The sequence below is a fragment of the Mizuhopecten yessoensis genome, unplaced genomic scaffold (genome assembly GCF_002113885.1).
Source record: "Mizuhopecten yessoensis strain PY_sf001 unplaced genomic scaffold, ASM211388v2 scaffold1027, whole genome shotgun sequence".
In the NCBI taxonomy this organism is placed as follows: Eukaryota; Metazoa; Mollusca; class Bivalvia; order Pectinida; family Pectinidae; genus Mizuhopecten; species Mizuhopecten yessoensis.
In genome coordinates, this window is record NW_018403841.1 from 90,285 (window position 1) to 112,007 (window position 21,723).

The window sequence follows — 21,723 nt, forward strand, 5'->3', positions numbered from 1 at the left end:
TTTATTGGTGACATGGCCCCTATCATGTATAACATTGACGTTGTTACATGGCCCCTATCATGTATAACATTGACGTTGTTACATGGCCCCTATCAGGTATAACATTAACGTGTTGACATGGCCCCTATCAGGTATAACATGTACGTGTTGACATTACCCCTATCAGGTATAACATTAACGTGTTGACATCACCCCTATCAGGTATAACATCAACGTGTTGACATCACACCTATCAGGTATAACATTAACGTGTTGACATTATCCTATCAGGTATAACATGTACGTGTTGACATTACCCCTATCAGGGATAACATGTACGTGTTGACATTACCCCTATCAGGTATAACATGAACGTGTTGACATTACCCCTATCAGGTATAACATGAACGTGTTGACATTACCCCTATCAGGTATAACATTAACGGGTTGACATTACCCTATCAGGTATAACATTAACGTGTTGACATTACCCCTATCAGGTACATGTATAACATTTAATTGGAATAATTATGTATAGCTTTTGGCTGTTTTTATGATATTCACATCCACTCAAATGTACACAATTTGTTGTATTTTTGTCTCACGTTATTCATCTTTTTCGGCGCTTATTACATTAATCGGAGTGGCTATGGACACTCGGGCTAGATAAGCAAAAAACGGCAAGCTAAGAATAAGAACGATAAATTGACTGAAAAGCCAAAGTCAAGAAGTACATTGTCTCTAGAAGTGTGTGTGTCTATCGAAAAAAAACCCGTATCTGTTTGTTTTTCTAATATCACTACAATCTCTACGTTTTGGATATTTGTTTTAGTTTTATTGAGGTCAACAATAAAACTAAAACAAATATCCAAAACGTAGAGATTGCAGTGATATTAGAAAAACAAACAGATACGTATTTTTTTCGATAGACAAACACATTTCTAGAGACAATGTACTTCTTGACTTTGGCTTTTCAGTCGATATACTAGTATCTCTAGGTAAAGAAAATGAACACACAACAGATGAATCGGCACTCCAGATGTGATAAATGGACACTGGTGGCGATCACGTTTAAATCTGTTAGATAATGTCGAAGAACTCTAGTTTTAAGTTTGGTCGTTAATTTTATTGATATATCTCCGAAGAATAGATCAGAAAACTGATTAATTCCAATGATTCCTTTTTAAGAAATTTGAAAACAGTTAATATTGCTTATTTGTACAAGAAAAAAAACTTAAATAGACAATCTCTTGTCTGTACTTCCTAACATATATATTTGTTTTAAATATACAAAATGGAGTTGATTATAATTATAAAAAAATACGTAAAATTCAGCTTTGATAGGGACACTGTATTTGATAGCGTATCGTTGCCAAGACCAGCCATAGATAAGTAAGAGATAAGGATAGCCTAAATGAAGGTGTTAAAGATACAAATGTATATGAAGTAATACAAGAAGAGTTTTGTAGCTATGCAGAAGGGAGGACGTTTAGAAGAAATCGGTAAAACATTTGGTGGCAATGACCTGCTCTGGCAGAACCTAAAAGTAGGAATTGATTTCAGTTTTCATATTATCAACTTCGTACACCAAGAGGAGTAGCAAACGTATGCTCCGCCACTTGAGGCGGCCGCCATGGTTTCCACTTGAGGCGGCCGTCATGGTGTCTCCTGTTTAGGGGAAATGTGAGGAGCATCCACGAACTGGACAAAATCTTTCAGCATAGTGGTCACTGTGATATCATAACTAGACATGATATCATAATGATGGCGAAGACCATTGAACTACCGTAGTTTATACTGAACTCTATCAGGGGAAAAGAAAGGCTTGGATATAAATTAGTCAAAAGGCGACACATGTTCATTAAATGCTACATCAGCGGTGGAGCCTGATATGTTACACATGTGGTCTTAACATCTATGTTATGGTATTTGCTCTTAAAAATATTGTGATTTAAATACAAACCAGTAAACTAACTAGATATATAATTAACTGATGTCACATGTGTTTGCCACTGGGGTGCCCATACATAATTATATCCTGCAGTCAAAATTCAATAATAATAACGTGGACCGAATATAATGATAAATACAAATGTATCCTAATGCCTGAACTGTTACTTGCTGTAGGTGTGATGCATTATGGAAAAGTCTTTTTGAACAAAATGTATAGGTTTACTGTTATTCACTTTATTTTAAGTGCAATCATTTGTGAGTGTCTTACGTTTCTTCTTAAATATTTTGTTATTCATATATATCTTCTTATACAATGTTTAGACGGTGATGAGATTTAAGTTAAGATAACCTGCATATATATAAATAAATACATAAATAAAAACAAACTAGGGTTAACGCGGTGGGCGTTTGATACCGTAAAATTCGTTCAACTACACGTTTTATTTTCTCGATTTTATTTTCATAGGCATAATTCATAAAAAAACCAATATGGAAAATCAAAGAAAACAGAGGACCTATATTATAGATCTTCCTAACGAAGATGTTAGTTTGCTCTTCCCTTTTGAAATAACTATTTACAAAATGTATTATGGAATTATCAAAATGTGCAGTTTTAAAGAAATTTGAACGAAATAGTCAATTATAGCAGCATAGAATAATCTCTTGATATTCTTGTGTTAAATTATATTAAAACATTTAATAAGAATGTTTAACAATACAATTTAGAATTCATTTTTTGATATTGTCTGTCGATTTCAGTCCATGGAAATCGATACATGCTATTAATATCAAAGTATTTGTTATGTTGTGTGGAATACATTGATGGCATGTTTTTATTCTAATTAGAAATGCTCTTGTTAACGAAGATGGCAATCTTTTTTATAATTTCGCCATATTTATACGTAGTGAAAAATGGCTTAGCATATTTTTTATCGTCTACTTCTGTCAGCCTCGTATTACCGCTGGCTTGGTGAAAGGTTGTATACAATGTGGGGAAGTTTGATATAAGTTATATACAGATATAAGATATAATAGAGATTAGTTTTATAGTTTAGATTCATGGTGCTCTTGACGCCCTTTTGAATTGTTATCCACATTACTTGTTTACGTGAGCAAGCAGAAATAGAAAAACATATCATATCATATAATTAACAATAATTCTATATACAGATTAGTTATATCGATATTTGTTGTCAATCAATTAAGTTTAATTATATAACTCATAAAATATTTCTTTGGTGATAGAATAGTCGAGCTATATATGAACAGACTACTTTATTAGACGTATGCTACAATTTCAATTAAGTTATTTTATAAAGAATGATTTATCTTATAAAATGAATTACACAGTTTGTTTTTCTGCATTATGTTTTTTGCATTATGAAGAAAAATGAAAACAGAACTTTTCAATATCAAAATGTAGACTCTAACAATGAGAAGCAGAACGAGAACAGAGACGGAATAAAGCGGGACACACATATAAACAATTTATATTTATGGAAGACGATCGGATAATAAAATTCGTTATTTTGGACCGGTTACTTTATGAAGTGATTTATACTTGCACAACTATACCGTACATGGTAATATAGTATAAAAATTACCGCCAGTGCATATAATCTGCTTAAAAGTAAATTTCGTGATAACGACCACCAACAAACAGTAATTTTATTTCTTTGTTTTAACGAAAACATTTTACTGTTATTGTCCCTCCTCGTTATAATAAACACACATTTATAAGTATTCGTTTACTGTTATTGTCCCTCCTCGTTATAACAAAGACATATTTAAATATTCGTTTCTATTTAGATTCGGTCGTTGTCACTTCAACTTATGGCCTTCAGTGCCTGAAATGAAAACCTGCTCACGGCGCCTTTGATCGCTGGTAACTGTGTTTGATGGAATATATCATACCGGGAGCCAGATCTAATGCTGTAACGACCTAATATCTAATGCTGTAACAACCTAATATCTAATGCTGTAACGACCTAATATCTAATGCTGTAACGACCTAATATCTAGTGCTGTAACGACCTAATATCTAATGCTGTAACGACCTAATATCTAATGCTGTAACGACCTAATATCTAATGCTGTAACGACCTAATATCTAATGCTGTAACGACCTAATATCTAATGCTGTAACGACCTAATATCTAATGCTGTAACGACCTAATATCTAATGCTGTAACGACCTAATATCTAATGCTGTAACGACCTAATATCTAATGCTGTAACGACCTAATATCTAATGCTGTAACGACCTAATATCTAATGCTGTAACGACCTAATATCTAATGCTGTAACGACCTAATATCTAATGCTGTAACGACCTAATATCTAATGCTGTAACGACCTAATATCTAATGCTGTAACGACCTACCCTTTCCGCCATTATTTGTAGTGGTTTACGATACCTCATTTTTAATTCCTTGGTTCCTGTGGTTGTTTTGACTCCGTTAAAATGCTTTATAATATTGTTGAATATAATATTTAAACACCGGGACTTTGATTTTTTTTCTCTCTCCATTTTCAGCAAAATACGAAGGACTGACTGATTAGTTTTGCCATTCTCTGCATTATGTCTTTTTTTCAATATCTACAATGTTTACAGCAAATTTACAAAATGTCTATAAACATTGCAGATGAAGGCCACATGCACCAGTACTACAAAGAATACAAAAAAACCCTCGTCAATCCTATTTTGACAAGAAGTATCTTAAGACACCTCTGAAACGGTGCTTCATGTCTTCATATTTCTGGTGAACATTTTATGTCACAAGGTGTTAAAATGTACACGCTGTTGTTTGACTATGTTGGCGATTCTTTTCGTAAGTGCATCAATCTCCTCAAATCGACTGGTGAAAATAACAATTTTTAGGCACCGCAGCTGAGTTCACTATACATGTTTCGTACGAATTTTGTTACAATACCGTAGGAGTCCATTTTCAACACTCAGTTAAACTAAGGTTCTTAAGACAAATCTTCTTGACCCATCGCGGAATAATCATAGAGCAATGTGCGAAACCGTTCAATGATTGAAAACATTCCTGTCAAATCGTACAATATTCTTGCAACCAATCGACTTGGCCAAACCTACATTAAGTTCTATTTAAGCATTAGCATTGTTGATATTCTGCCTTAGTTTCAGCAATTTAAAGTTAAAAAACTAGTTGCCTTTTCGTACCCTTTTCTGTGTTTTAGATGTTGTTTCTGTAGACTAACCAAGGTGTCAAATAGTATAGGTTGTTTTAATCAAACAATCCGCTAGGCAAGTCGTACAACATTCTTTTGGGTAATCATCAAGAACATATCGACGATTTGACACGTGTGGACTGATAGTAGCAGATATGACTTGATACACTATCTTGTAATTGTACACTTCAAATCGCTAGGATCTTTATTAATGTGCAAAATGACGTTAATGTTTCATATCGACTATATGATGGCCAGGATGAAACTGGTACAGATATACGTTATGTGGATTTATCTGTTTATTTTGATTGTCATAGATAGGAACAGGCATTTAAATCGTACACAAACATTGCCTGACACAAAAAGGTTGTTGAAATATAATAAAGGAGGTTGACATTATGATATACCCACCCAGTGATTACTAGATCTAAGTTGATACTTCGTACAATCACCGTACCATTCTTGATCAAATTTAGAGGTAAAAAATCGGACAGATTATCTGAGCCTGTCCTAATCTTACACGCTACTCCTTCACTAACCAATGCAGAGATTTGAACAGTCACCGTCTCCAAATTCACCTAGCTTAATATTCCCTATCATATTTCTCCCCACTTTTCAACAATAGCGTTTAAGGCATCTACAAAGAGAACGCCATTTGTCATGTCGCAGCTCTGGGTAAAGAAAAGCGTTGTATTTATCGACACAATAAGAAGTTTCGTCTATCTGGGTATAAATTTTATTATCTGATAACCTGTCGCAATAAACTTAAAGGTTTAGTAAGAGTGCCATATTTGTAATCATTTTGTTAAGAATGGGAGGTATAATGGGGAAGGTGTCCGATTTCACCCTGTGTCACACATAGTTATTTTTTAAAATTTATTTGTAGCCAAAAAACCACATTGTCAACAGGTAACATTTATAGTCATAATTGAAGTCATACGCTAACACGTTACAGGACATATGGCCTGTGTGATACCACATACTGTGTGGCCAGAACGCTTCGTAAATGGTTATATTTATGTGTAGGGAAATGACACAATAAACTGAAGATAAAGAAGTATGTCCTTTCATTTTTTATTCATTTAAAATTTCAATTGAGTGTGATATTTCGGGATATAAAGAGTAGAATTAAAGGATGGTTTACGATCAATGCACAAGTATGCAGCGTATACCCCGAGTGTCATAAATAAGGTCTCGTTACAAATCACGTAAAGGACTCTAGCCTCTCAATGTCAGTCCCTTGATGTACGTCACAGCATAAAACGTCCAATACAGAGTCCAAACAGTGATGTACGAGACGTGGTTTTAGTCCTAACATTTCATCAAAACATAAATATGCAAACTGATTAAAAATAAAGATGTATTTGTTTCTGGAATTTTCGAAATTCCATTTATGACATTTGCATCAGTAGTATGTTAACAACAAAAGCTATTTTTCCGTTTCAACAAATTCGTTTATGTTAACAATAAGATAATACGACAAAGCCGATACAAGCCTTCACATATATATATTTTTTTTTCGTTTTATAATGCCATATGCTATGTTGATTTCTTTATCGAGTAAATCCGAGGTGATCGGAGTCCATTTCATTAAACTTTCCCTGATGTCGGCACGCTTCAAACGGTACTATCCATGAGCAAGTCCATGGTACAACTTATATACTGAATACGCCTCGCTAGGGCGTAAATTTGAATGACGTTGACTTGTAGATAATCTTTTTATTATGAACGTTTTCACTTTGTAAGCCTTTGTAAATAGGTCGTCGTAGATGAACAACAATGTGTGTCTAACGACAGCTTGGCTAGCCCTTTACAACATACATACTGTCATGTACGATCATTTCGCAGAGTAAAATATTCGAGAGAGAATCGTTTCGTAAACAGCCACAACACGTGCTTATTTTACTGTACAGTTATATAATTGAACATTCAGATGGGAAATTGATCAGAGAGACATGTAGTAATCAGCAGTGTTTCACAATAGTTGTTGAGATTGTCAATATCTCAATGAAGTGGTATATGATTTATTGTATATAATGTACTGTATTAAGGCGTTAGATTAGGACCATCATGTAGCTGGTCTTGTGTAAAGAATGAAAGCATCACAAAATCCCAATTTAATAAATGAGACTTTTGAAATAAGAACTTGAAGATACCGATATACATTTTAATTTTATTCATAACTAATATCTAAAGATAATTTCGTGACACACAGAAATCACCTTTGTTCGGTTGTAAATGCATGTGAGATAATGAAAAAAGGGATAAAAATCAAATGCGATATTTAAGCACTTTATAATTTATATATAACGTGTACATCCGCCATTGTTGTGACGGACATAAGAGACTAGTAAGAAGCCAGACCATTAACATCATCTTTGTAAATGCGCATATGTTAATATATCAAACATGACGACCGTCATTGTTGTAGTTTGTTGTAGTACGTTTCAGGTTAACATTTGCGCAGTAGCAATGTTTTGTACACCTTAATCAGTATAAATGAATATTTCTGCAGAGGAAAATCATCTGTCAAACGGAATTGTTGCATCAGTTTGTGAGTTGGGGTTGTTTTTCACCGACAGTTTCCGTACCAATTCATTGTCTATACATACAATAGCGAGCACTGTAATATTACTATCAAATGTAACTCATTCAGTGCAAGGAATGTTTGTTTACGACGGTGTAGAATAGCTAACTCATAAACATTTCCTAATCTGACCCACATCATTATTCTCCTGATGTCATCATTGACGTATGCCATTTAATCACATTGTCATTATATTTTATAAATATTACATAATTTTCTCAACTTCTGTTTTCAGAATAAATCGGGGGAGGTGTGGAGATATGGTTAACATGTTGTTGTAGGCCATGGATAAACATCCTAGGCAATGTAGGGCGCTGAGGAGTCATGGAACTCTCACCATGGCGATAGTACAAAGCGTCAATATTAGAGATGATTCCGGACGCTTGAGGATGGTATGTAAACCAGTAGGGGTTGGTCTGCAGCAGACGCTGGACGGCCGCGTAGTTACCCGCCTCCGCCAGTAGCTCTAAGCCGACGGCAGTCTGTCGCTTCCACTTAGTCCTGTAACATAACACACGGCATAAGTCAGAGGCTAAAATATATTTAGACAGAGTAGACATCGGTACTGCAAGGCGTGAATAGAAATATTTTTTAGGGTGACATTTCTATGAAGTTAAAAAAATCTAAAATCATGAGGTTGTTTTGTTATTTCTGTGTTCATTGATGAAAGCAATTATTTCAATTAAAAAAAATTCACAATACAATCAATAATTTATTGATAAAGCTAAGTCGAAAATCAAATCCGAACACATTTGTTCTTCCGTTTAATTATTTATATATCAATAGCAGTGTAGTTCTCTATAAATACAAACGTTTTTTAAGATACAATTCATGATTACGTTTTATCAGCATGTCACCTTTTTATTAACTAACATGTACATATTGGACTTTCCGCTTTTTTCGGAAGATTTCCCCCCCCCCTCCCCCCCTTGAAACAGGGCTATCCTTGACCGAAAGGCACCCTTAGTACATTGATAATTTTTGACAAAATAGTGCACCAGATTTGGTAGGCATGCTCTCCCTGATTATTATATTATATCTAACCCAATATTATGGCGTTTGTTGAGTACTACCTTAAATGTGTGGGTCTTACTGGGATTGGTGTTTAACTCAATCTTGTCCGTATTGATTTGTTTTATATAGTATTATGAATGTACATAATACTGGTTATATGTGTTTACAACTAACCTCCTTTCGTTCAACGCTAATTGATATGTTGTGATTCTGTAACTTCTCTTTCATATCAACCTCAAGAAATCAGCGATTCTATTTAAACGTTTGCCTTTTAAAAATCTCAACAAAAAGTTAATCGAAGGCTTTTTTGTCATGAAAACACATCAAATACTGATCGGAGTGAATTATGCATGAGAACCTCGGAAACCACTTTGGCAAATGATCTAACTAGTGAATAAGTCACTGTAGAACAGTTTGTCAAATGTAAAGAGTGAACAGTACCCGTAAGAATTTATCTGGCGTAAAATGATAACTGCTCACCCATATAATGTCTTCCCTAACGTCTAAATTTTCCCATCACGTATAAATGATTTACCTGCATATATTAAATACACGCCATTTATTGCTTTCGGGTCATCCAGTACCGTATGCAAATCCGACATTCACTTACCGGAAACTGTTCAGTTCAAACTATTAGAATATACCTGTGTGCACTCCACTACACAAACGCTTTCTACACCAGCTGATACTAGTCAGGGATACAGGACAGAATCTCTAACTTGTAACAATCGGTTTTAGTCCTTATCTCTCGGTCTTTGTACAACGTTACACGGTAAAGCAAGCGTGCAATGTAACAAGAACTTCTACATATGAAGATTGAGTGCACTAAAAGTCGAAATTGAAAAATAATGAAGTCAGTATAAGTCATATGGAAAATTTATTTTAATTCACTTGTACGGATAATGGCCAGGCCTTATTATACGGCCGGGGGTATATTGAGGAGAAATGCACCATCATACGCTGAGTGGGATGCCTCTCTATTGGTTTATTCATACGTGTTAATAGAATACAAATTCCTGACTGCGTGGGGTAAACGTATTGGAGTAGATTGGCCCAGATGTTCAATTCAAAATACCTCTCTACACTTTCCAAGCTCTGTGTTTGTTTATTTCATGCCCGTGAGTTTATTATTATTATCATGTTCGGTAACATCTCATGGGAGCATTTTCGAAGATAAGAGATAGTAGTTGCTTAGGATTATTCAACAAATTGTCACATTGCTAAAACATGTTAAACGCCCCTTTATTTCTTTTTTTATTCCTTAATGAATTTTGATTGTTAATCTTTAGCTGATACATGATCCCCATTAAGTATAATATTCCAAAATGTTTTATTAATGTTCTATCAAAAAAGTGATAGCCAATTGATAATTTTATTTCACTAATTTTGCCTCGTTTTTCATAAATTGCCAACTTTAATTTCTGCATACATTCTTTATAGCTTATTATCTGTTTAGGCTAGACCTACTCTTTTTGCCCTGAATCTATGATACAAAACTTTCAAAAATCCTATTCAAATATACACGCATGTCATTTGGTCTGTTCTGTTCAATATGGACTTACAACTATACCATTACCAGTTAACTACATTTCACCAATGTTGTAATACATATAATATAAAGCGTACTCATTGTAACATGTACACATTCTATACCAACTTAATTATAAAGATTAGTTCTTGTAACTAGTATATATGTTACACAGAAGTATTTACATTTGCATTTTAAGATTCAAATTGTTAAGATACGTATGTGGTGTTGGTATCATATTCGTTCCAAGTTCACGGCGTTGTTGGCGAACTATTTCATATACACAATATCTTTAATGTTTTGTCTCTGTGTTTCGTCGATGCAGAATGAATGATTTATCAAAAAATACATAGAAGTTAACCTACTTTGCTCCCACTTAAATTCATTTGTAAGCTTACAATTATCAAACCATATCAATAAGGAGAGAATCGAATATGGTCACCACGAAAGATACACGTAAAGGGTCAATTTATATATTGGTCAGCCGTTTAAAGACTCGTGAATTTGAACAGAAATAGAAACATATACGTCATTTGTAAGCATGGTGGGATTGAGTCCGAGCGACCATGGCGGAACATGTAAAGGGAGGGTCAGAAATACGGATAAACGATGTAACAACTAAACGAATTGTTGTGTTATAAAGTTTATCAGAGACAAATGTGACTTATCGCCATTTCAGTATATATGTCGCAGTATCGATAGAAATTATTACCTGAATTTAAGTGCTGAATTTCTAACACACGAATACAATCAATAATATCTATATAGTTCTCTTATTTTCGTCTTGTATAGCGCTTATTGATTATTCAACAAATTTTATTCAGCAATTGCAAACCTTACATACTAACATTAAAGTGTCATCATAGGAGTAGACACCCTAAACAATCCTTATATATCATAGGGGTAGACGCCCTAAACAGTCCTTATATATCATAGGGGTAGACACCCTAAACAGTCCATATATATCATAGGGGTAGACACCCTAAACAGTCCTTATATACCATAGGGGTAGACACCCTAAACAATCCTTATATACCATAGGGGTAGACACCCTAAACAATCCTTATATATCAGCTTACCTGTATAAAGTGATAATTATGTTTTCAATTATTAAACATTTCAACTATCAACTGAAATAATTTCTAATGCTGCAATTCATTACATGCATATCATTACAAGTTTGATACAGCTTTCATTGAATTTAAAAGCAAAAACTTTTCAAAACTGTTATATTGTTCGACAGTGTAAGCATATTTGACAGAGTGGAAATGTCACTTTTGGTACTGACCAATCAGAACGGTTCTTCCAAAGCCGCATGTTTTCCTTCAGATGCAGAAGAAGCGACATTAGAATAAGTGGTTGTTATGGTACAATTATGCTACATTCACTAATATATCTATCTAATAATAAAATCCCGAAATGATTTGGTGAGGTTAATTAATCGTTGTTGAATGTAGTTTTAATATGTAATCAATTGAAAAATTTAATTGCTTTCATTCGTTGAAAACTACGTATTTTTCCTGTTTTGGCAAAAGATACCGAACATTTTCTCTCATGTAACATATCGGTGTTCTGTCACACTCGCGGAATAAAACGAATCTCAAAGGGAAACCATTAAATATTCTGTATATATTAAACGTTTTATGCAAAACTGGTGACACTAACTGGATGTATTAAAAAAAGAAGTAATTGTAATACAATTTTGTTTTATAAAACATATCCCAAATATTGCACAAGTTTTCATAATTACATGCTATAAATATATTTTGTTTTTGTTTGTTGCCAAATTTATAAATATGAATTTATAAATGCATCCCCTTCAAAGTATCTTTTTTGTCTGTTTGATTTTATATGATGGTCGTTTTTTTAAAAAAATGCGATACGTGGCATCTTCTTGTTTCAATTTGCAAATTTATTCACACATCTATTTCAGAGGTTGTACATTATCAGAGACTAAAGAGTGTTTCCTCAATACACATTTTTTAAGTTCAATTTCTAAACGTTTTCCATAGCAAAAGAATTGTTTACTCTTAACATTAAAACAGCACCAAAAAAGGGTAATCTTTGGCCATAATATATGTATGGTTGCAATAAAAAGGATCATTAAACAAAATTTAAATGCAACAATTAAATAAAAGGGAAAAAAATATTTACGATCAAATTTATCCGAGAATGAGACAAATTTCGTTTTTAATTCCTAAAAATTATAATTATTTGATTAACAAAAAGAGTTATCAGTACTATTATCATTTTGTGCTGGTCTGATATTTGTTCGTGTCGTGACACAGTTAACAAGTCACCGGGTATCTGTACGGGATACTTCACAAACAAATCAGCTTATCATCAATCAAATACAAAACAAAAGTGTTAGAATGTTACCAAATGTTTACAATATGTCATAACAAAATGGAACGCTTCATAACAAATTTGTCTTAATAAATCCGGATAAAAATATGCGTCAGTTCCGCCAGAGTAACATAACCTTCTTGTAATTTTGTCCCCTAGGCCGTACAAATAACCCAACAATTTATTAACGACAATTAATTAAATACATCCTGTAGTTTCAACAACATAAGTCGTTAATTTTTAAAAAGTGCAATTTAATGCACCTTTTAATATAATATTAGTTTCAACCAAAACTATCACCTTCGTTGTCTATCTATAGTTTAATGTGTTCCTATCAGAATAGTCTACGATACGACCTATGCATGGTAGATTATAGTGTGGGAGGCTTACCTTCTATTCTGGTACCATGTCTTCACTTGGGTGTCTGTTAAGTTGAGTTTGGCGGCGAGTTCCATCCTATCCTGGACACTGAGATATTTCTGACGTTCGAATGTTTTTTCCAAACTGTTTAATTGGTGGTCAGTGAAAGCCGTGCGTGCCTTTCGGGCCTTCTTTGGTTTCATTAATCCAGTTACAGAATCTGTTTGCTGATCCGACGATCCGTCTTCCTTTTTATCTAAAAGAAAAACATGAACAACACTCTCCGTTATATTTTGTTTTATTAAACTATCTTTCAACAAATGTCTGTCATCACAATATCTATTTGGTAGGAATTAATTTTTGAGTAAGAGATCAAATATATGAGATAAATGTATCTGGATTAGAAACGTTAATAGGTCGATGCTGTTTATTGCTGAGTCGGATTAGAATATACTTAATTCCTATTGTTTGACATAATGACCAAATTAGTAAGATAACAATGAGTTTATATAAATCATAAGTACGGTTTATCATTACTGTTTGATCGACTTTTTTGTATTTATTTTGTATTAGTTATTCTTTTATTGTTATTTATACCTAAATGCGTTTGATATAACATTAAAACAAAATTCAATTCTATATCTTTTCATCATTATTTTTTTCTTGAATTTTTCTCATGAACTTTACAATAACTGTACAAGTTTACGGCGTACCTTTATCTTTCTAAAGAATGTAAAACAAAATACAGATATTATGATTCATAATCAAAATGATTGTTATACAAAGTTATACACAATTTGTCATCTCCAGAAAAGAATACTTATTTAAAAGAATTTTTTTTAAAGTTAGAATACTGGTCAAATGAATGTGCATATTGAAAAGTCTGACTCTGAGAAACAGCATATCATTTTTTTATTTAATTTTTCAACATTGTTACATTGGAACATTGTATTTAATTCGATGTTAGAGTATTTCAGTTAGCTTTTATTTCGAGAACATAATGCAGTTTACACTTCACTCACACACGTAATAAGCAATTCAGATGTCTACTATCTGTCATTTTTAATGAGAGGTATGTATTGTCTTACAATGTAGCTAAAAGATAAACAGACCGGTGTATATAGGTATCCAGTTCGCCATTACATTATTATAATTAATATGTATCATGGGAAATTACACTAAATAATCAGTCAAAGTTATTAATATAATTTTTAATATCTCCAGATACACTTCACCGTATCAATGAACTTGGACCTCCATGTGCAGAACCAACACGACGCAAGCAAATCTGTTCTCGGCAAACGTGACAATTCCGGGGTTAAGCTTCCTATATTTATACGCCCTCAATTTACTTTTTCTAAATCTTTCTATTTAGCAGAGGGAACTTTTTCATGAACTCCGTTAGTAAAAGCTGCCAGAAGACTTAATTAAAACCGTACTATAATGAAGCTGGGTAAGCGGATTCACCTGGGTTACAAAACTCTTTGACAAGAGCTGTCTTGTAGGACCGCCTTCGATAGTAAGGAAACTGTTTGCATGCCAAAAGTGTTTGTTGACTGTCAAACACACGAACAATAGCTCCAATGTATGATCATCGCAAATTTGTTCCTATTCCAGGGCCAGTCGTGTGTTATCATAACTAAAACATCTGGGTGGGCAAGTTTTTTTTTTCCGGGTGGAAATACGGCGGACTAAATAGAGTTAAATGGATTAAAGTCGTACACAGTGAGAGGTCTATTGCTGTTCAGATCGGAGCAACTATGCTCATCTTTGTTGCATCGTACATGGATCAGGTTTCTATTTCAATACTCAATTTCAACCCAACGATGAAGCCGGGAAGATATTCTTCATATCATATTTCAAATTGTGTCTTCTTTCTGTGACATTTATGTTCCATTTATGCAAACTAGACAACACGCTGAAATAAATTATACCCGAACTGCTGGCTGTTGTCCGCTTAGAAAAAAAACACAGATGGGTGTTCCGACATATTTTGCTCTATACTGTATACTGACATGGTTGTTATACAATACAGCTGTTAACACCATCAATGTAATCGTTTAACGTTTTTAGAAAAAGAAGTGAAAAATGAATAAATAAATAAAATGAATAAATAAATAACTTCTTGATGTAATATCAACCATTTTTAAAACACTCTCAGGTTATATTGTTTTGTATCTGGAAGGAAAATAGATTAAATAAAAACTAAATCAAATCGCTATAGTTTATTTATTTAGCTGAAAGTCCACTTAAATATATCAACACAATAAACGCACACATGCCTTCATCGATATTACACATTTTACTATGTCACGGTATTACACATAATCATTGGAAATTGTTATCATTGATAATTAAAATTTAGAATTGAAACATACTAAAATAATTTAGATTTTGCTTCGAAAAATCAAAATAGGAGCTACAGAATATTAATAGCTATTTAGTAAACGACATCTACGAAGAATTGTATGTATCTTATTTCTCGAAAGGCAATTCTAAATAAAAAAAAATACAACATCACATATTGATAAAATAATATTCTAAAAAGAAAATACACTTGATAAAAAAACAAATATAATGACATAAGTATAAGTTATGTAAATACATGGCAGCAAACGATAATGTTTACTACGCATGACCTTGTAGCATTGTCTATTAATTAGCCCTGGAAACTACAAAATCTACAAACAAAAACCTTTGTTGCATGATACCTCTACGTTTCTTTGTTTGTCCATTGTCTTAAAGGGGTAAATAATTAATCTCTCCAAGCCAAGGCGCAAAATGAAAGCCCTTTTTATTGATTCTACGCATACTGAGCTAGCCGGTGAAATGCCAAAACTAGCAGTACTGGGTTCACGACCAACAAACGCTATAAGAACATGCTTTACTATTGATCATCACGGACAATCTAGCAATGTGTTTTCATTAAACAGTCCAAATGACTAACATCAATACGGGGAAAAAACCCAACAGATACAAAATGCATCATCAATTATGTAATTGTATCGAGAAATATGCAACCCCTTCGCTGTGTTTGCACATAATCATAATTATGTATAGGCTATATTATATAAAAAAAATCGTATTGGTTTCATGGCTTAGTCTTGTAATTAATCGAGTAACGTATTATATCGTTAATTTAGCTAATGCAGAGACGATTAACGCCTCCGTCAAGTGGCGTGTCCAACATTTGCCAGGAGGGCATGGAAACGCCAATGTCGGGATTGCGACCTTCCTTATTTACCACCAGTGGAATTTGCTGTCATGCACAACAGCGTGCGTGTTTCGTGCATAAACTAACACCTCTTCTCGTGGCAATTATTTTGTTTATGGTGTGTTTTACTCTGTTGCATAAGTTGATAAAATATTGCCATCATACCATGTTTGGCTATTCGTGATTTCTTGTCTTTCTTTTAGTACTTTTTTTATTCTACCTCATAATGGCATATTCATGATCACTAAAATATGTAATGAAGGCAGAATATAATAACAGTACGTTAATAATTATTAATCTTCTTTTTTCCTATTAATACATAAAGAAGGGGTTAATGCTTCATAAAAACAAGAACTTTTTTCCGATTGAAAACAGGTTAAATCAATGCGAACTGCAATTAATAAATTGTGTTAATATTTAGTTTTCCTGTAATGATTTAGCATTCGCGTTGTTTATGTCTGAAATTGGAAAGCAAACATGTGCTTATGTTTACCTTTTGACTTAAATTACGTTAATATTATATATTTTGGTGCGTACAATTCGAATCCACATATTCGTCGTATGTTGTTCAATAATTATAAGAGTAGTAGCCAGCAGTACCATTGTGAAATACAATTGCAAATAATGTCAAAAGGCGAATCATTTACGGTACGTTATCTGCCACTGCTATCGGGCTGATGTATAAGATGATTACATAATGCGAACGTTATATATATATAATATAGCAACAGAAGTATTATTTATTTTATTCACAATAGTACATTTTATAAAGTCAAATGAAGATATTAACATTTTTAAATGATATATATTTTTATAATTTATGTTTACATCAAACTAGTTATCAACAAGTTATGTATCTGTAAAATATAAAAGTTATTATAAAATCGTCATTTAAATCTTTAGTTGTTATATTTCAATTATATTCACGTGATGCCACTATTTAGTGTTTTATTGGTCGATAACTGATATTGATGTGTTTTCGTACGTGGACTATTGTACAACAACTGTATCGAAAGGTAATGTCGGGCGAATGTTGAACGAAGGGATAATGAACTCCAATCTTTTAAATGTGCTGAAACGACTTCTCTACTTAACATATAATGAGAATTTGATACCATATTCGACAACACTCTTCTCCATCAAAATCTGATCTCTCAGAGAACCTCATCTGTTATTTTGTAAACACTAAATTACCCGTTATTTTCAACCCATTATCCACATATACAATTACTAATGGAGGGGAAATCCTTTATCCATGGTATATGTTCGCACAAAGACTTGAAACTAATGTGTCAAATATTGGATAGTATGACCGACACGAAAAGCTGTATAAAATAAACATGTTTTCACTCTCTGAATTGTAAAAAATGTTTACGAAGAGATGTGTTACATCCTGAAGATAAAAGACGAATATATCTTCTCGAAATGTTTTATATTTATATAATATACATTGAACGGCTATAAATCTATATTAGAGTTAAATACTCAGACAATGACACTCTGTGTATATAAGTATGAAATACGATGCTGATTTGAAACTGGAATCGTTTTAATACTTATTTCCTCCGATTTCTTTTCTCTCTGTCATATTTTAATTTAAGAAAGATGTATAATGTACATAACACGATCAGTTAAAAAATAATAAATCCTGATGTAAAGAATTATAAAACAAAAGAAAAAACATACAACTTCCTTAATGTTTAAATTCAAAGCAATAAGGTAATACCTATACCGGTGATTTACGCCCTGATAATGTATTAATTAAGTAGCTTTAGTTGATTGTACTTTAAAAAAAACAAATGAGACTACACATCATATACAGAGAAGTAACATGTAATATTAAGGCAGATTTATTTTTCAATTTGCAAGTGTAAATAATCTATTCTTATTTTAATAGTTAAGTTAAGCAATACGCATACTAAGTTGTCAGAAATCAAACATTTTAATTCTGTTATTTAAATGTATAAGTAATGAACGTTACTCAGTTTATTTATAATAAACATTAAAGGATAAGATGTTTTACAGCGTGTGTGACAGTACTGTTAATTTAAGAGAGTGCCCTAATTTTCTTTTTATCATTCACAAGTTGTTGCCTAAGCTGGTAATAATACGCCAGAATTCTCCTCTATTTTTGATACGCCGTTTTTTCATTCATTTATAAATACCATTGACATTTATTTTAAGACACAACAAAAGATGAAATAGTATAAAAAAATCATTCAACGATGAATTAGTTGATGGTGTAAGCATATAATAAAACAAATGAAAAATAAAACATTTTTTAAAATAAATAACATATTCATTCTGTTTTGTTAGACGCAAATTAAGAAAAAACGAAATATCGATAAATGGTTTATGTTTATAAAAAATTATTATCACTGTGACAGAGACAGGGAATCAATTAATTTGTTCGAACAACTATCAGAAGAGAATGGATATAGAAGATGAATGCAGTTACTCTCATAAAACGTGTATCATAAGGAAATGGACTCTGACAATATTGAAACAATATAACCAATGACGTTTGAATGAATATGAAAAATACCTTCTAATATATCTGTACTAGCATCATCACTATCATCTTCATCTTCGTCTTTTTCATTGACTGTGTCATTGCGATAGTCATCAGCCTGTCCGGTATTACCCAGAGATGCAAAGTTTACAAAATTGTGTTTAGCAATGGCCTCAGTGTTAAGGGTACTATGTGAAGATAGGTATCGACTTGGCACTCTTAAAGGTCGAAATGCCGAGAATGTCTGTGTCCGTTCTCGATGTCCCTCTGATAAAATGTCTGTGATGAAAAACGATCTCCTCGGAGGACTTACTAACGGTCCATTTGTATCACTGAGTCTTGTATGTGGTTCTGGTATTTTAGAATCCGAAGAAAGCTCCTGTCGGTCAATGACCGACGGCATAGAAACACGGTCCATGTCACTAAGAGCATCGATGTTTTTGCAACCTCTTTCATTTTCAGAGTCCGATTTATCAGAAAGACATTCAGCATCATCATCTACTCTTGGTATTGGGGATGGTGTTAACGAGGAATTCACTGCGTCCACTGAGGAAGCCATGCGGTCGCCTTTTATCAGGTTAAGTGTCATTATGATCCTTTTTTTTATATAAATAAGTAAATAAATACGGTTACATTAATAAAAAACCTATACCAGTAAAACCAAGCGTTGACAAATTGGGTTCGTCCCAGACTGAGTGAGCAGCTTCGATGTATATCGCGTTATCTACATGTTATTTAACTCAACACTGTTGATCCCTATTACAATTAATAAAAATAAAATGTAACGTCCATCCAACTAAGCTCAACTAGTCCAGGTAGTCAATGTGTTCATCGTTTCCGTATATGTGAGGAGAGTGTCTTGTCATCCACACAGCGTAGGTAGGAAGCAATATACCCACACTTGATCGACGACAATGCTACATATAATTGTAACCACTAGGCGTGAATGGTTTCCCCTCAGACATCGATTGTCCGCTACAAAGACTTGACAGATGAAGCGAAGACGACTAAAAGTCAGTAGTTATGAAAAATGCACAATAGTCGATGTGTACTCTTCTATACAGCGCGTCCAATTACGCGATCTCTGATCTATATCCGTACGTTGATCGGGTGAAGTACACTCAGTTAACAGTAAGCCTAAGGATTACATGGTCAAGAAGGGCAGGTATTTGTGACCACCGGGAGATTTTCTCTTTCAACTGACTCGTTTTTTTTCTCTTTCTTTTATGTCTGTATAATTGTAAATTTTATAAATCGATTTAGCATTTAATTTAATCTTCACCTGTGTCTAGCTTCAGCGTTCGGTATATAGCCATGCTGTATCTTTTGACCAATCAGACACGACCTTACAACGAGTGGGCGGGGTTATCGACACCCGCGTGTGAACTTGTGAGTGTGATTATGAATAGTTATATCACAGATCGGAAGCAATAAATGTCGCAGCCATAGTTCACTCAACGGGAACAAATTACATGTAACATTCATTGTTAACAGCAAACAGATTTATACCACGATAACAAGATTAATTCATAGTTTGATTTATTTAAACAATGACAGAAATGACTGCTTTTCGAAATGAGAGACGAATTAGATTCCGTTATGTGAAGAGCTGGCTGTCACTTCTTTACAACTACCCAAGGCACCACCAGAGTGTGTTTTGAATTAAGGAAATTGCAAAGCTCCGAACGGGGGAGATGACTTATCTGGACATCGCCTTTTATCTACGAAATGTGTCAGGCTGATGTATACAATTGTATAGATAGATTTCCTGAGGTTTTACAAACGTTATGAAATCATAACATTATAATTATACAAATTGATGCTTTATTATTAATAACAAATTAATTTAAAACGATAACGAATACACTTATATTTCCAATATAAGCGATAAAATAGTATGTCATTAAAATAGTCATGGCGTTTTTTTTATAAGCCTTTTTCACTTTTTCTTCATCAAAAGAATGTGTCATTTCAATCACAACTGTAATTAAGTGTGGCGTAAAAAAATTGTAGTTGAATTTGTGAATTGCATAATAATTATCTTTTTATCTTTTTATAATCAATATATTTAAATACAAATCATAAACTTTATTGTAATTTTCCTGTATGTATACATTTCATAGAATTTTTTTTGTTGCAATTGACATGCAACGAAATATATTGTCCAGAAAAGGCAATATATCTATTTATCCATTTATTTATTATATGTGAAAAAATCTTTAGTCAATTCGATAGCATGTTTTAAGTGTGTAAGAATACTTATGTATGGTAGATGAACTAAAGATATAGTATTATATTAATTAATTAGAATATACTCAAAAATCTACTGAAATGCTTTCTAATATTTTTGTTAATATTTAATCTTTTGAGTCTACATAAATTTATATAGCGTCGAAACAAGTCGTAAATACTAAGACAAATATCGCCTCGACATTGTGATTGTATGTTAAATTAAATATGACAACAAATGAACATTTGTTTTGTCTTATAAATATTTTGTCTTCATTAACACTATACTGCAGATAGAAAAACCTAACGTGAATTTCTGTATTGATAAAAACCATTAACTGATAATGAATACCTCTCATTTTTTTAGCATTACACCGCGTATCCTATCTGAAAATTCCTTATAAATTAAATGAGGCACAAAATTATTTGAAACATTTTCGGAGTTTACAATCCTTTGAAAGAGCTACGATACCATTATCTTAATAAAGAGACAACAACATAATTTATACATAAAACGTTGAATGGAGAAAGATGTACGCTTATGATAAGTTAATAATACAAAAAACATAACACGATTACCGGGAATAAATACTGTGAGATGTATTTCAAAACCGTTACCGTTAATAATATAAACCCAGGAAAGAAAGCGCCATACATTAAAAAGAATGTTGTGGTGGATTTAATTAGGACGTACTTTAGGAAGGCTGTTGTATATCTGAGTGTGACGGTATCGAAGCACACCTACACTGATAGTGATAACTAGTAAAACAAACGATTGAGGTTCATATTGACTCATAGACTAATTA

The 21,723-nt window shown here is 32.9% G+C and overlaps 1 protein-coding gene across 1 annotated transcript; it reads right to left on the reverse strand.

The window, feature by feature from the left end:
• Window positions 1–7,297: 7,297 nt before the first annotated feature.
• LOC110456574 (homeobox protein ceh-31-like) lies at window positions 7,298–19,895 on the reverse strand. Its single transcript, XM_021507389.1, has 3 exons — window positions 18,722–19,895; window positions 12,993–13,218; window positions 7,298–8,215 (listed from the first exon to the last, which is right to left on the reverse strand). The coding sequence occupies exons 1-3, from the start codon at window positions 19,275–19,277 to the stop codon at window positions 7,933–7,935; spliced, it is 1,065 nt and encodes a 354-aa protein (XP_021363064.1). The 5' UTR covers window positions 19,278–19,895; the 3' UTR covers window positions 7,298–7,932.
• Between the last annotated feature and the right edge of the window lie 1,828 nt (window positions 19,896–21,723).

Bases quoted from the DNA above. Each gene is read 5' to 3' on its own strand.
- LOC110456574 (XM_021507389.1), bottom strand. From the start codon at position 19,277: ATGACACTTAACCTGATAAAAGGCGACCGCATGGCTTCCTCAGTGGAC. The intron at 13,219-18,721 runs GTATTTTTCATA...TTTTTCTTTTAG, and splicing joins TAGTACAGATATATTAGAAG to ATAAAAAGGAAGACGGATCG. The intron at 8,216-12,992 runs GTAAGCCTCCCA...GTTATGTTACAG, and splicing joins ACATGGTACCAGAATAGAAG to GACTAAGTGGAAGCGACAGA.